At 32.7% G+C, this 13,488-nt stretch overlaps 2 protein-coding genes and 1 long non-coding RNA gene across 3 annotated transcripts in view; all 3 read left to right on the forward strand.

The window, feature by feature from the left end:
- The window catches only part of LOC144839856 (fibrinogen-like protein A), a 77,896-nt gene extending 64,495 nt beyond the window's left edge, over positions 1 to 13,401 (forward strand). Inside the window, exons 5-6 of the mRNA XM_078695419.1 lie at positions 8,014 to 8,073; positions 13,046 to 13,401. Coding sequence (XP_078551545.1) covers positions 8,014 to 8,073; positions 13,046 to 13,164 — 179 coding nt within the window. The 3' untranslated portion in view covers positions 13,165 to 13,401. The remainder of the gene's footprint in view (positions 1 to 8,013; positions 8,074 to 13,045) is intronic.
- The window catches only part of LOC144839878 (fibrinogen-like protein 1), a 32,219-nt gene continuing 31,075 nt past the window's right edge, over positions 12,345 to 13,488 (forward strand). Inside the window, exon 1 of the mRNA XM_078695447.1 lies at positions 12,345 to 12,390. Coding sequence (XP_078551573.1) covers positions 12,372 to 12,390 — 19 coding nt within the window. The 5' untranslated portion in view covers positions 12,345 to 12,371. The remainder of the gene's footprint in view (positions 12,391 to 13,488) is intronic.
- LOC144839891 (uncharacterized) lies at positions 12,457 to 13,052 on the forward strand. The gene is made up of 2 exons (XR_013611796.1): positions 12,457 to 12,624; positions 12,884 to 13,052. It is a non-coding gene; the product is annotated as an uncharacterized LOC144839891 (long non-coding RNA).

Below are 13,488 nucleotides of genomic sequence, written 5' to 3' on the forward strand. Positions count from 1 at the left end.
AGAACAATATATTAAACTTCTATTTTAAAATATTTTTACCGGTCAGCCATTTTAAAGTGAGAATGTAAGAAACATTTGTCTTTACAATAGTCCAATTTAGACTGTATGCTATTGCTATTATTAGATTTAATTTCTTTATTGGTCACTTATTTTTTTACAGTATCTGAATCTCAATTGAAATGTTAATACTTTCAAAATTTTAAAAATGAATGCACTTTAAAAATACCATTTATGGCAAATAAACAAGTATGTAGCATTAGAAGTATAAGACATAACAACATTTATGCAACTAAAATAAAAAAAAGACATTCAAGAGTTAGGCACATCTTCTCATTTAATTACAAATGTACTTAATATGATCAGATACAGACTGGTTGATTTCATTTGAGTGTGGATGGAAACAACTTTTTGGTTATATAAGCGTACAAAGCTACCTCAAACATTTTTTACATACAGTAAGCTATAAATATAACAAACTAAATGCATGAGAGTGTTTCTGTGTTAATTAATGTTGATATAACACTGGGCCATATGGACAAATATGAACAGAGAAACTAGGAGAGAGAGATAGATAACTAGGAACTCATTCACATTAATTAAAATCAAAATTATCATCCTGTGTTGAAAAAGCAAATTACAAAAGTTTTTAATCTCATTCACGAACAAATTAGCTAAACAAATTAAAAAGTCTCAACAAAGCAATTCTATCTTGAGTGTTTACAAACAGCAAATTACAAGAGTGTTTCATCTCATTCACGAATCAATTAGCTAAACAAATTATCTACAAATATCCAAACAAACTAATGCAATTCAAATATTGTTCAGTATAATGTAATTTGTAACATTGAGATTACATGAGAAATCCTATTATAAAAACCTTTTAGTTGAAAGGGTGTATTAGAAAACATCTGGGTTGTTCCCCAACCAATCTCCATAAAAGAGACGTGTTCCAATACTGCACTGTGAGATCTGAGACAATCGCTTCATCGTTCAGTTGAGGTGTAAAAAACATTGAAAATAGTTGTAAGTATTACATTCTTTCAATTTAGATTGATAGGGAAGTTGATGATGTCTTTAAACTTTAATTCATTTTACAGTTTATGTTTGAGATTGAAGAGCCCCTAAAATTTCACAATTTCTATAAACTTGTGCTTTTATTTCAATCAATCAATTATTTACACACAATGAGGGTAGGTATCTATTATTATACCATTCACTTCATAGGCTAGTGGCTGTATAGGCTAGTCACTCCATAGGCTAGTGGCTGTAAAGGCTAGTCACTCCATAGGCTAGGTTGGCGACTCCTTGGCTAGTCACTCTATAGGCAAGTAACACCATAAGCAAGTGACTCTATTAGACATGTGATAGTAACTTGCGGGTGTTTTTGTAACTTGTAACAGTAACTTGCATGTGGCTAGAAACTTGGCGATTTCTAATACACTGCAAGGTAGATCTAGTCAGGGAGACTATGTAATCCCGTGGGATTTTTATGAATAGAAGATCCCACCTATTTAGATATGTTGAATACAATCCAAACAACAGGAAAAAACATGTTGACAACGTTGGAAGGGTGGCAGAGGCCCGCCATCTTGAATTTCAAAATGGCCGCCATTGAAATTTATAAGTGTTCATATCTTGGTAACCACAGACTGTAGAGACTTGTTTTTGGTCTCAAATTGTTCATAATATACAACTTCATATTAGCTGTAATAGAACATTTCCCGCCAAAATGACCGGAAAGGCCATATCTGACCGTTGACCCTAATTGACCGGAAGTATAACCAATAACGTCCATAACCAATGGACGTAGACATTTTATTTTGATCTTAAATTGTTCACAACATACTACCTTCTATTTACTCTAATAAAATATTTTTCGAAATAATAACCGGAAATGCAATTATTGACCTTTGACCCTAATTATGTGGAATTTTTCAAATTTTCATTACTGCTTGACATAAAACAATCCTGGTCTGAAATTGTTCATAACATGCATATTTACAGTTGTGCTAATGAATCAAGTATACATATCCATTATACTGTATCTAATAAGGAAAAGGAAACCATGGCAGTTGATTAAACTTTTAGCCAATCACAATCAAGCATCACGCAGTGTGAACTGCCAATTGGAGTCTTCATCTTAAAGCTACCGAAACATTATACCATATTTCGTCGCACATGACAAATTAAATTACGCTCAGTTAATCCCTGCGTACCTGGCAGACATGAGAGCATCAGATACAGAAATATGGATAGAATTCAACGATGGCAACTGGGTGGTAGATAAAAATTCATTGCCATTTTGTGCTATTGTTCCAGATCACGTCTCATCAAGTACTTGGTGGGCTAACTGGTATTTCGTTAAACCCTTATTCACGTACACAGTTTTTTCTAGTGGCTCTTGCTCTCGCTAAAGAAGCTGAGACAATGACTTTTCTTCCCAGTAGATATTTATCAATATCAAAGCATCATTATAATAGTAATACAACAGTTATTTTACTCAGACAAGCCGTTGGTACAGTTTTTTGTTGTCCCAAGAGCTTTATTTGCAGCAGATGGTTCATTGTTTCCTACAATGTCGAAGAGTGACTTGATGACGATTCTTGAAAAGCTACCAAAAACGATAGAAGTCGCTCACGAAACAAATGACTCAACAGAAGAAAAAGTTGTCAGGAACTATAAATAAGTATGTATTGTCGATGCTATGGCTTATTTGCAATCACTAAGTAAACTAGAGAATATTGAAACATGCTTGGATCTATCAGAACATTTCATTGAACGACACTGGCAGAAGTATGGTAAAATAACTGTGATGAGGTGCATTTGGTATGTGACCGCTATGATACTGGAGAATCACTCAAAGCTTCAAACCGTGCGAGACGGCTAGGTGGCAATAAAGCTGTAGCTTACCACATTACAGATTCAACTTCAACCGGTACAATCAGTAGGCACGGTCTTCTTGCTTATGTATCAACGAAAGATGGACTGGCGACGTATTTAGCTGAAAAGATATTAGATCATGTGGAAGAAACAAGCATCTTGTAGTTTGCCTGGCGAAACAAAGCGAAGGCTACACATAGGGAAGTAAGCAACCTTGCAAGTAGTCAGGTGGAAGCTGATACCAAACTCATTTTGCATTCCGTTGATGCAACAACGAATGGTGCTACCACACTAGATATATACTCACCTGACATTTACGTACTTGTACTAGCCATCAGACGATACCCCATTATATGTCAAAATACAAACTTTGTTACAGGCACTGGCAAAACCCGCAGGACAATTCTATTAGTGCAATCCACAGAACACTGTTTGAGTCCAAAGCAGCAGTCCTTCCAGGACTGCATGTTTTCTCAGGTGCAGATATTACTCGTATATTTTCTGGAAAAGGCAAAACTACATTCTGGAAGGTTTTGGAGGAACTACATCCAACTGCCATGAAATTATTAGGAACAACAAATGAACTATCTGAAGCATCATTTGTGTGTAAGCTCTATATACGAAACACAGATTAAAAAAATGTTGCTAATGTTAGGTGGTGGCTTTTTAAGAAGGAACAAGACCAATCAAAGGGTTTGTCTCCAACGCTGGGTGCATTGCGGCCTGCCATTTTAAGGGCACACTATCATGCTATAATATGGAACAACGATGTCATTGCTAATCCAACTATACCAGAGCCTCAAGATTTTGGTTGGGATATTGTAGATGGCAATTATAAAGCAGTTATGACATCTTTGCCTCAAGCACCCCAGGGTGTTATCGACCTAGTGAAGTGCCACTGTGCAAAAACACGATGCACAACCAACCAATCCAAGTGCAAAAAAACCCGGTTTAAACTGCACATACCTTTGCAGTTGCTGTGACGATTAGGAATTATGTGACAACCAAGAGCAGGCAAGTCTCACTGATGATGAGGATGATGATGACACTGATGATGAACTGCTGTATTAAACTTATACCGTAAAACAATTTAGTCCATAAAATAATTGTATAATAATAACTCAAAAAGACAATTAACAACAGAACTATGCTCTAAATAGTTTGATATCAAGATCAAGTAACTATGTCAACAGTACGGTATGGAGATGAACAAATCCAGATAACTGGGTCAAAGGTCAGTAATTGTATTTTCGGTCATTATTTTTGGAAAGTTTTCATTAGAGCAAATAGAAAGTTGTATGATATGAACATTTTGGAACCAAAATGAAGTATCTATGTCTACCCGTTGTGGAGATATGAAACTTCCATTCAAATAGGGTCAAAGGTCAGAAATAGCAATTTCTGTCACTTTTTTGGGTAAAGGCGCCATTAGAGCTGATATAAAGTTTTATATTACGAACAATTTGAGGCCACAATCAAGTCGCTACGTCCACCAGTTAAGGAGATACAAAACTTCCGGTCAGTTAGGGCTAAAGGTCAGAAAAGCCATTTCCGGTCATTTTGGGGATAAATGTTCCATTAGAACTGATATAAAGTTTTATATTATGAACAATTTGAGACCAAAAGCAAGTCTCTACAGTCTGTGGTTACCAAGATATGAACACTTAGAGTTTCAATGGCGGCCATTTTGAAATTCAAGATGGCGGGCCTCTGCCACCCTTCCAACGTTGTCAACATGTGTTTTCTTGTTACTTGGGTTGTACTCAACATGTCTAGATAGGTGGTATTTTCTATTCATAAAAATCGCACGGGACTTTATTATTCGACATAGTCTCCCTGACTAATCAGGTGAAAATACAACTCTCATGATACTTGTCGTTTGACTGCATACTTTCTAATCTAGTTAAATGAAAATAACCTGTCAATTGTATTTAGTGAGCTTTCAAGTGTAACACAAAATGTATTCCAGAGCATTCATGATTTGCTGTGTGTTAGCTGTACTGGCTACCTGTCACTCATGTCAGGATGACATGTGTCTACCAATTCCTCCAAGTAAGTAAAATATTTAAACGAAAAATGGAGACAAACAAAATATATAACTCGGGTCTCTGGTCCATTCTACAGTCGCCGACTTCTACATCAGTACTTTCTATGAATGAATGATTCATTGGTCACAAGAACATTAGTACAATCACCTGGAAAACATCTCACGACAATGCAAACAAGTTGAAAAAACTTAAATTAAATGCTCTTTTAAAATAATGAATTTTATGCTAACATTTAACAACCTTTTTGTTAAAAAATACTTTGAAATAACAAGGCAGGTAGGTACGGTTTCAACCTGACCACTTATTTACAAAGGCCTTTAATAACCATGGGCTGCACAGGGGAGTGTTCCTTTTTCTTGCAACAACCGCACCACTTTATTTCTTGTGGCTACATCACTGAATGAAACCTATATAAGTTACAGTTTATGTTGAAATATTGTGTATTCAAAACAAAATGTTTTTATTATAACGCTAACTGTGTAATTTTAGAGTGTTTTATGAGGGACTGTGGTGACATTTTACAACATTATCCTAATGCTGTGAGTGGTGAATATGTGATACAGCCAAGTGATGGAGGTCCACGGTTACTTGTATACTGTGACATGAGGAAAGATGGAGGTTGGACGGTAAGTATAGGCCAACCTATTCAAAGATATCAGCAAGTGCAATTCCAAAAGCCTTGGCAGAGCTAACTAAGGGTACGTTCACATGTACGGCACAAGACTGGCTTGGTTCACGGAAGTGGTAAGCTAATCCACGGATTACTGTCCAAGTGTTCGGCGTTCATTATATTAATGATGGCGTTAAATACACAAGTTTACACATGGTACCTTCATCGTAATATTAGTGGTCAGGTTCTTAATTCATTTATTTCTATTTACGCCAGTTGATGGGCTTGCCATCAATGTTTTAGTACTGTAAGTCTGTAGAGTATAGATCATTTCATTATCAGGTAATACAGAGAAGACAAGATGGATCAGTTGATTTCTACCGTAATTGGTTAGAATACAAAGTGGGTTTTGGAAATGTGAACACAGAGTTCTGGCTTGGTAACGAAAAGATCAATCGTATAACATCTGATGGAGGTTTTGAGCTCTTAGTAGAGATGACTGATCACTTGGACGAAATGAAGATTGCAAGATATTCTCACTTTGGTATTGGTCCTGAGGACTCTAACTATAAGTTGACAATCAGTGGATACACAGGAACTGCAGGTTAGTGCATTCAATACATTTTAAAAAGAAATAGGTTTTTTAAAACTACTCGTATCAAAAAACATGTACGTTAAATCAAATTATGTTTTAAAATTACAAATCACAAATTATAACTCTTGCCTCTTGTTCAAAAATGAGGTTTTTTGGACAAGTAGTTCTTGAGAAAATGCAATTTCAGTTTACTTTTTAAAATTATCTTTTAGCACTTACCTACCGGCCCTGTTAGATATTTTTATCTGAAAATAATACTAAAAAGTGGTCCAGAATTAGGACCGTGGTCCGGATTGCCTTTAAAATTTAATGGAGTGGTCCTTGACGACATATCTATCTGTATTTTCATTTTGGTAAAGATTTTGTAATAAGTTTTTGAGGAATCCTGCTGAAAAACAGACACACAAACAATCACACGCGACCTACTACATATACCTCATTGGCGGATGTAAATGAGGAACACATGTTAAAATGTTATACAGTACTAGTATTCAAATAAATTGTGGCACATGCAAGCGAAATCGGACATAAGTCGCATTTGTAGATTTGTAGAAACAGCCAAAAACATTAACGCCCGTATTCTTAAACTGGACTTTAGTCGTAGTTCGAAGTTCGACTTAAAAAAGTCGTAGTTCAAGCTATTACTTCAAATTCGATTCATAAAAGAAGTAGTCAAAGTTTGCAGTTCGACTTAATGAAGTCGAGCTTTTAGTTGAGTTGCACACGTCTGGGTAACAAAGGCTATACATTGGCCAATGACAAGAGAGTATTTGAGGAGCAGACGAAATTTTGCGCATTGATATCACTTTCCATTTTCTTACAAAACTTTTTACGCATCAGGACTATATACATGAAAAATAATTTTAATCGTTAATTATAGATCAGTATTAATTTAACAGTGAAGTACTTTTGATTAACAACAAACAAAATCTTCAAAATATATTTAGGAACCATGGCGGTACGGTAACTTTCATATTTTCTAGGCCTCCAACAAAGTATGATCACGACGAACCATGCAGTTCATAGCGTGACAAGAAAGCGCTAGGCCCCCTAAACATTCCATCGCGTGGTGAATTTCCGCATAAGTTAAAGAAATAAAAAAATATAATTACTGCCAGTAACTACAGAATTATAGAATTCTCTACCCAAAATAATTTTTGTTGTAAAAATCAGACAAAACACAGGGAATGACACTCCTTGTACCTTACAATAACATACAGTAGCTAGTCGCACATTAAAGTTATTTTGTAGAGAGTGGTCCCTAAACAAGGAGCCAGTGATAACAACTAAGGACCACTCTGATTTCAAAGTAAATATAAATAGATCTGGTACACAAAATAAAGTTAAAGAAATTGAAATTGAAAATAAAAATCATAGTGTGTGTATATACTCTAGTACAGATTCATATAACTTGTGTTTTCTTCTTTCTTCTTCATTATTAAATGCATTGCTTTTAAATTAAAGTATAATAACTCTGACAAAAACAAAATATTAAAATAAGCAACTATGATATAATAGTTAATAAAAAAAAAAAAAAAAATTAAAAACAAAATTTTAATAATTGTGTTATGGTTTAATTTATGGCATACAATTTTACAGATAAAATTAAATCAATTATAAAATATATTATGAATTTTAGGGTATATTGTATATTATTATTTTTCGATTTTATATATCAAATATCTTTTATTTTATAACACAAAGAAAAACAAATATTTAAAAATGAATGTTAATTTAAAGATTTATTAGTAAACTGAAGATGACCTAATATTTTGTTTGTATAGGTGACTCTTTGGCAGTGCACAATGGTCAACAATTTACAACGTATGATATAGACAATGATAAGAAAGGCAATAGTAACTGTGCTGAGGAATACAAAGGTGCTTGGTGGTACAAATACTGTTATGAATCAAACCTGAATGGCCTTTACCTTACACCAGGTACAAGTGATGGCACAGGCATCAACTGGAAACAATTTGATTCAGGTCTTAAGACAACAGTGATGATGGTTAAAAGAGCACCATAAGTGAGTTTTCATGATTTAGACCTGAATGGGCTCTACCTTACACCAGGTACAGCTGATTACAATGGCATCAACTGGGATCGCTATTTTGATCTTTTAAGACAACAGTAATGATGGTTAAAAGACACCATAACAAATCAGAATCTGTAATTATTGAATAATTTAGATTCCTCTTTGTTTCTTTTAAATATCATTTTACCTTATCATTAAATAATTATTTTATTATAATGATTCAAATGTTATAACCAATAATCAAATATATTGTCATATCAACTGTGATTTGTTTAAAAATTTATTATAGGGAATTTTTAATTTTGTATTTTAAATTATATAATAGTAACAATGAATGTTTTATTATTAATCATTTTTAAATATTATACCAAATAATATATTCATGTCATTCTGTAAAAAAATATTAATTTTATTATTTAAAACTATGCTAATACATAATAGTGACATTATTATATTCATTATTTTTAATTAATAAAATCAAATTGATATCTAATCATAAATCAGTATTTCCTATATTTTCATTTATTACAATTAGTAGTTTTTAATCTAATTTTAGGAGTATTTTAAGTAGATATTTGCTGTAGTTTTTAAGTGTTAAATCTTGTTTTGAAATGATTAAAAATGAAATAAATACTTACAATGAATGTAGGCCTACATATTATATTTATAATATTGGTTTTGATCAAAGAAATATAGTGACATAAGCAAACACAAGATGAATGTTGATGTATTTTCCAAGGTAAAGGCGAAAGTATATAAACATTAAAGAGCAAATAAACTACTACACAATTTAAGATTTAAATCTAAAGCTTTCAATGTATAAATGTAAAAAATCACTAAAACAAAACTTTCCTATACACTTTCAAACCTAAATGGGTTTAACCTAACACCTAGATGTTCTAATAACAACATCAGTTGGCAACAGTTACAAGAGGGCAGTGATTAAGAGAACACCAGAAACATCATTTTAATTGTTTGGAAATTCACCAAAATTGACTCATTTATGCAAAATTTAATTTTTATGAAGAATTTCATATTTCTAGGTTATATGCATTTTCATGCATATAACCTTATTGATTCTGTCAGAATCTGTATTTATTTATTCTTTCCTTAGCACTATTTTGTTCATCAATTATCTTGGGATCAATTTCATCTAGCTACGTCATTTTTTCAGAGAATATTCCTTACGGTCAGGAATCGATGTGATTATCTTTTTACGATGCGCAATCAAAAAACTTGAAACCATGTTATACGAGCATGTCGAAAGTGACAGGTGTAAAAAAAATGGTGAAAATGTGCTAAATAGGTCGTCAAAATGCTCGGAAACCCCTATTTTGCAATTCATTTTCTTAAAGTGTATTTATCACATGTATGATTTATTATGAAAATAAGAGAATAAGAGAAAAAAAGTTGATTACATCATCATTAATTCCATATTAAATTAAAAAATAAAAATTTTGACAATCAAACAAACTATGACATTTTCTTGGACCGAAATAACAAACTTAACATTAACCTTTTTCTTTAAAATTTTCATATATTAACGTTGGAAGTATATACTTTGACAGTGCATATTTTTTTTTATTTTTAAAGATGCCATCATTGTAAAAAATTATGATTCATTGCGGTATGTCATAATCTATCTGCGCCTAAGTAGTTACTGCATACTAAATACACGGAGGAATCTTCCTTCAACTTTTATTCAGGTGTACATGGCTCGGTGGTCTCATGTGATCCCGTCTATAGCACTCGAGGTCCCGAGATCAAGTCTAACAATTTTTTTTTGTATTTGTATTGTTTGTTTAGTTTATATCTTAGTGTATAAATTATAATAAGCATGATTTATAATGAAATCTAGTGAAAAAGTAATGTCTTTATTATTATGTACTGTAAGGGTGGTTTATGACATAAGCGGAGGGATCTTTGATCGGATTGTTTTATTCAAGTGTATATGGCTTATGGTATATGGTTTTGACAAAATCAATCAATCAATATATCTTTTAAAAATCAATTATCTTTATTTAAATCAATGCATATAACCTATAATTCGTCATAGTGACAAATTAAATCTAGTTTTATATTTTAAATTGTTATACTTCAATGAATTTAAACTTTTCTAAATTGTTTGTGTGAATTTTAACTTTTATGAATCTGCTTGTAATTTGATGTTTGAATGTAGTAAGCATTTTGTATTGTTTTTAAGAGGGCCTCTGTAAGACACCTGTACTGCAGCATAGTACAGCTGTTAGAGCTACCCTTGTAAAACAAAGTTAATTTCTCCGGCCAGCCATTTGCTTTGACAAATATTTTCCACATGTAAATAATCGTCTCAACACACTTAATATAAAATTTATTAACTGACATGCTGGAGCATTTAGACATTTATATTCGAGCTATTTTACTGCCTAGAGCAATTATTGGCTATATGGCAGAATTCAAGTAATTAAAATGTTGAATAGTTCAATTTAATCCAATTTACATTTAGGTAAAACTTAGGTTTTAAAGCATCATACAATAAGCCGAGTTGATATTTAACATTTATCATTCATCAAATGCCATTATTTGTACCATTACACGAATATAAAACATTCATTATTTGTTTTATATAACATCTAAATAGCTTCCTGTCATTTGAATCAAATAAAAGGTAGCTCTAGCCAAGGCCTAGATTTCATTCACATTGATTAAAACAGTAACATTTGGTTTTTAATAATATTATATTAAATGTTATATTTATATGGATTTTATAAACACGCCTGTTTTAGTGTTAATTATGTCAACAAACGACCAAACAATCCTAGACCAGCAAGGCTAAAACGTCTAGGCAAGCCTAGCCTAATACTAACTAACTAGGTTAGTATATCTTCAATCCATTTTTACACTAAAAACATATTTCAAGTAAACAAAGAATTAACCTTTTTTAAGGCCTTATCACCCTTTGTACCTTGCAGTGAAAATAATCTATGGACACATATAGGGTTTCTTTTGCATTTATCACATTTAAAGGATAATAAAAATAATGTTAGAATTACGACTGCTTAAACACAGTTAAATGATAAGGACATTGACTGATGGGGAAAGAACTTGAGACATGTACTGTACCTATAAGCACTGGTGGTGACAGGATCTAAAGTCAGGACTAAAGTTCCTGGACGCAGCAGCGTTCTAGCATAATTTGAGGCTGTCTTTCAATCAAATTTAGGGGAGGCAACTTTTTTCATGGTACATGTAAATAAAATACTGCGTGCAAAATGAAGTGACCTTTAAAGTTTTTTATTGTAGTTATGTAATAAAATATAAATAGCGAAAAAGCTTATTTATTATACTATAGAAAATGGAAATAAAAAATCAGGTACAAAAACGACTTTAAATGTTCAGTTCTAACTAAAAAATCTAAAAAGACCCACTTTTAAACACATTGCACAAGGTCTGATGGCATGCGTGACTAGACTGGCAGAACAAACCAAATATTGAAGCTACGAAGGCCGCTACGAATTGAACGCAAATGATTGTATTTGTATTGTGTATGTGACCGGTTCTACTAAACACAAAATGGAACCAAATAGAAACAAACAAGACAAGCGAGGCTCAGAATGTTGCAAATTTATATTAAAAACAATACAGTAATATTCAATTCTATGAAGTATAAAAATGGGTCTATTATTTATTTGAATACTGTATATAAATATGCAAAATAATATAATGTTCATAATTTATTTAAGAGTTATAAATTTATAAGTGTTGAATTTTAAATTCTCTAAAGTGCTTTATTTATTTTATTATCAATAATAAAAATCAAAAATTCCCTGCCCAACCCCTAAACAATTAAAAGTATAAAGTTGAATTACTTCCAACATTTCTATTTATTTCCTTAAAGGAATTAAGCATGATTTGTTTAGCCATTGAGGAATTAAGGTTTAACACGGATATATCCATGGAAATAAATTAAATAAAACTAATTTAGTTCCTTCATGATAATATAGCTGGAGCGTTCAAGGATCCAACAGAGTCTCGACTAAAAGAATGTGTGTCTGGACAGTTGGGGATTAGTGTACAACGTGTCGTACGACGCTTTGGCGTTGTAGTGGAAAACGGTTGATAGGAAGGTAGCTGTCTTTTGTGTTGAAGAAGTTATAGTGGGACACAATGAATTGCGCCACGTTGGTTGTGCTAGCAGTAAGCCAATTGGGGAACCTGAAAACCATGGATGCCCTTCAAGTAAGTGCAATGTTTATATTAAAAGACCGATCTCAGACCGAAAGGTTAAAACTGAATTATATGCTTTTGGCTTGGTAATGAACAGATCAACCGTATAACATCTGATGGTGATTTTGAGTTCTTAGTAGAGATTACTGATCATACAAACGCTATGAAGAATGCAAGATATTCTCACTTTCGCATTGGTACTGAATGGTCTAACTATACTCTCAGAATTAGGGGTACACAGGAAGTGCAGGTGAGGACAAATTAATTTTATCAGGGATATATTCAGTGGTAGGAATTGGAAAATCTTTGAGAGAAATAAAAACAAAATATTTAAATAACAAACCTGAGTGCTCCAACCAGAGTGTGAAAAAAAAACTCAAACCAGAGTCTAAAAAACCTGAGTGTGAAACAACATCTAAAAACCCAAGTTCGAAACAAAATAAGACTGACCGCTCTGAAACAAAACCTGAACTTAAAAAATGTCTCAAACCTGATCTTTCTTTTGGTAGGGGACTCTATGGCATACCATAAGGACAGAGTACCGTTTTCAACATAAGACAGAGACAATGATGGAACGTCTAGTAAGAGCTGTGCCGAAAACTCCCAAGCTGGTTGGTGGGTCAATAATTGTTACCACTCATCTCTGAATGGTCCTTACCTAATTACACCAGGTACAATTGCAGCTGCCAATTATGACAAAGGTATATTGTGGCATCATTTCAAGGGAACTAAATACAGCCATAAGATTACACAGATGATGGTTAAAAGAGCACCAAAAGGAGAACTATAGTAATTCATAAATTTATAAAATATTCAGAGATAGAGATAATCTATACTGGAAATTAATTAGTTACTTTACCTACTGACACAGCAAATAGTGCAAGAGATTGTTTTCTTAACACAACATTTTAAATGATTTAGTAACTTTAGGTTTTTACCAGAAGAATCTAATGAAAACCAATCACAGTTTTAGTGAAATTTTTATTATTATGTAAGTGAATTTTGCATGTGATTGCAATTGTTGGAAGTTAAGAACTTAATGTGTTGTTTGTAATATTATTATTATTATTGGTTATCCGCACTTGGAGGATAACCCCTTGTTATTGTCAGGATC

Source organism: Antedon bifida, chromosome 4 (assembly GCF_963402885.1).
Source record: "Antedon bifida chromosome 4, ecAntBifi1.1, whole genome shotgun sequence".
Lineage (NCBI taxonomy): Eukaryota > Metazoa > Echinodermata > Crinoidea > Comatulida > Antedonidae > Antedon > Antedon bifida.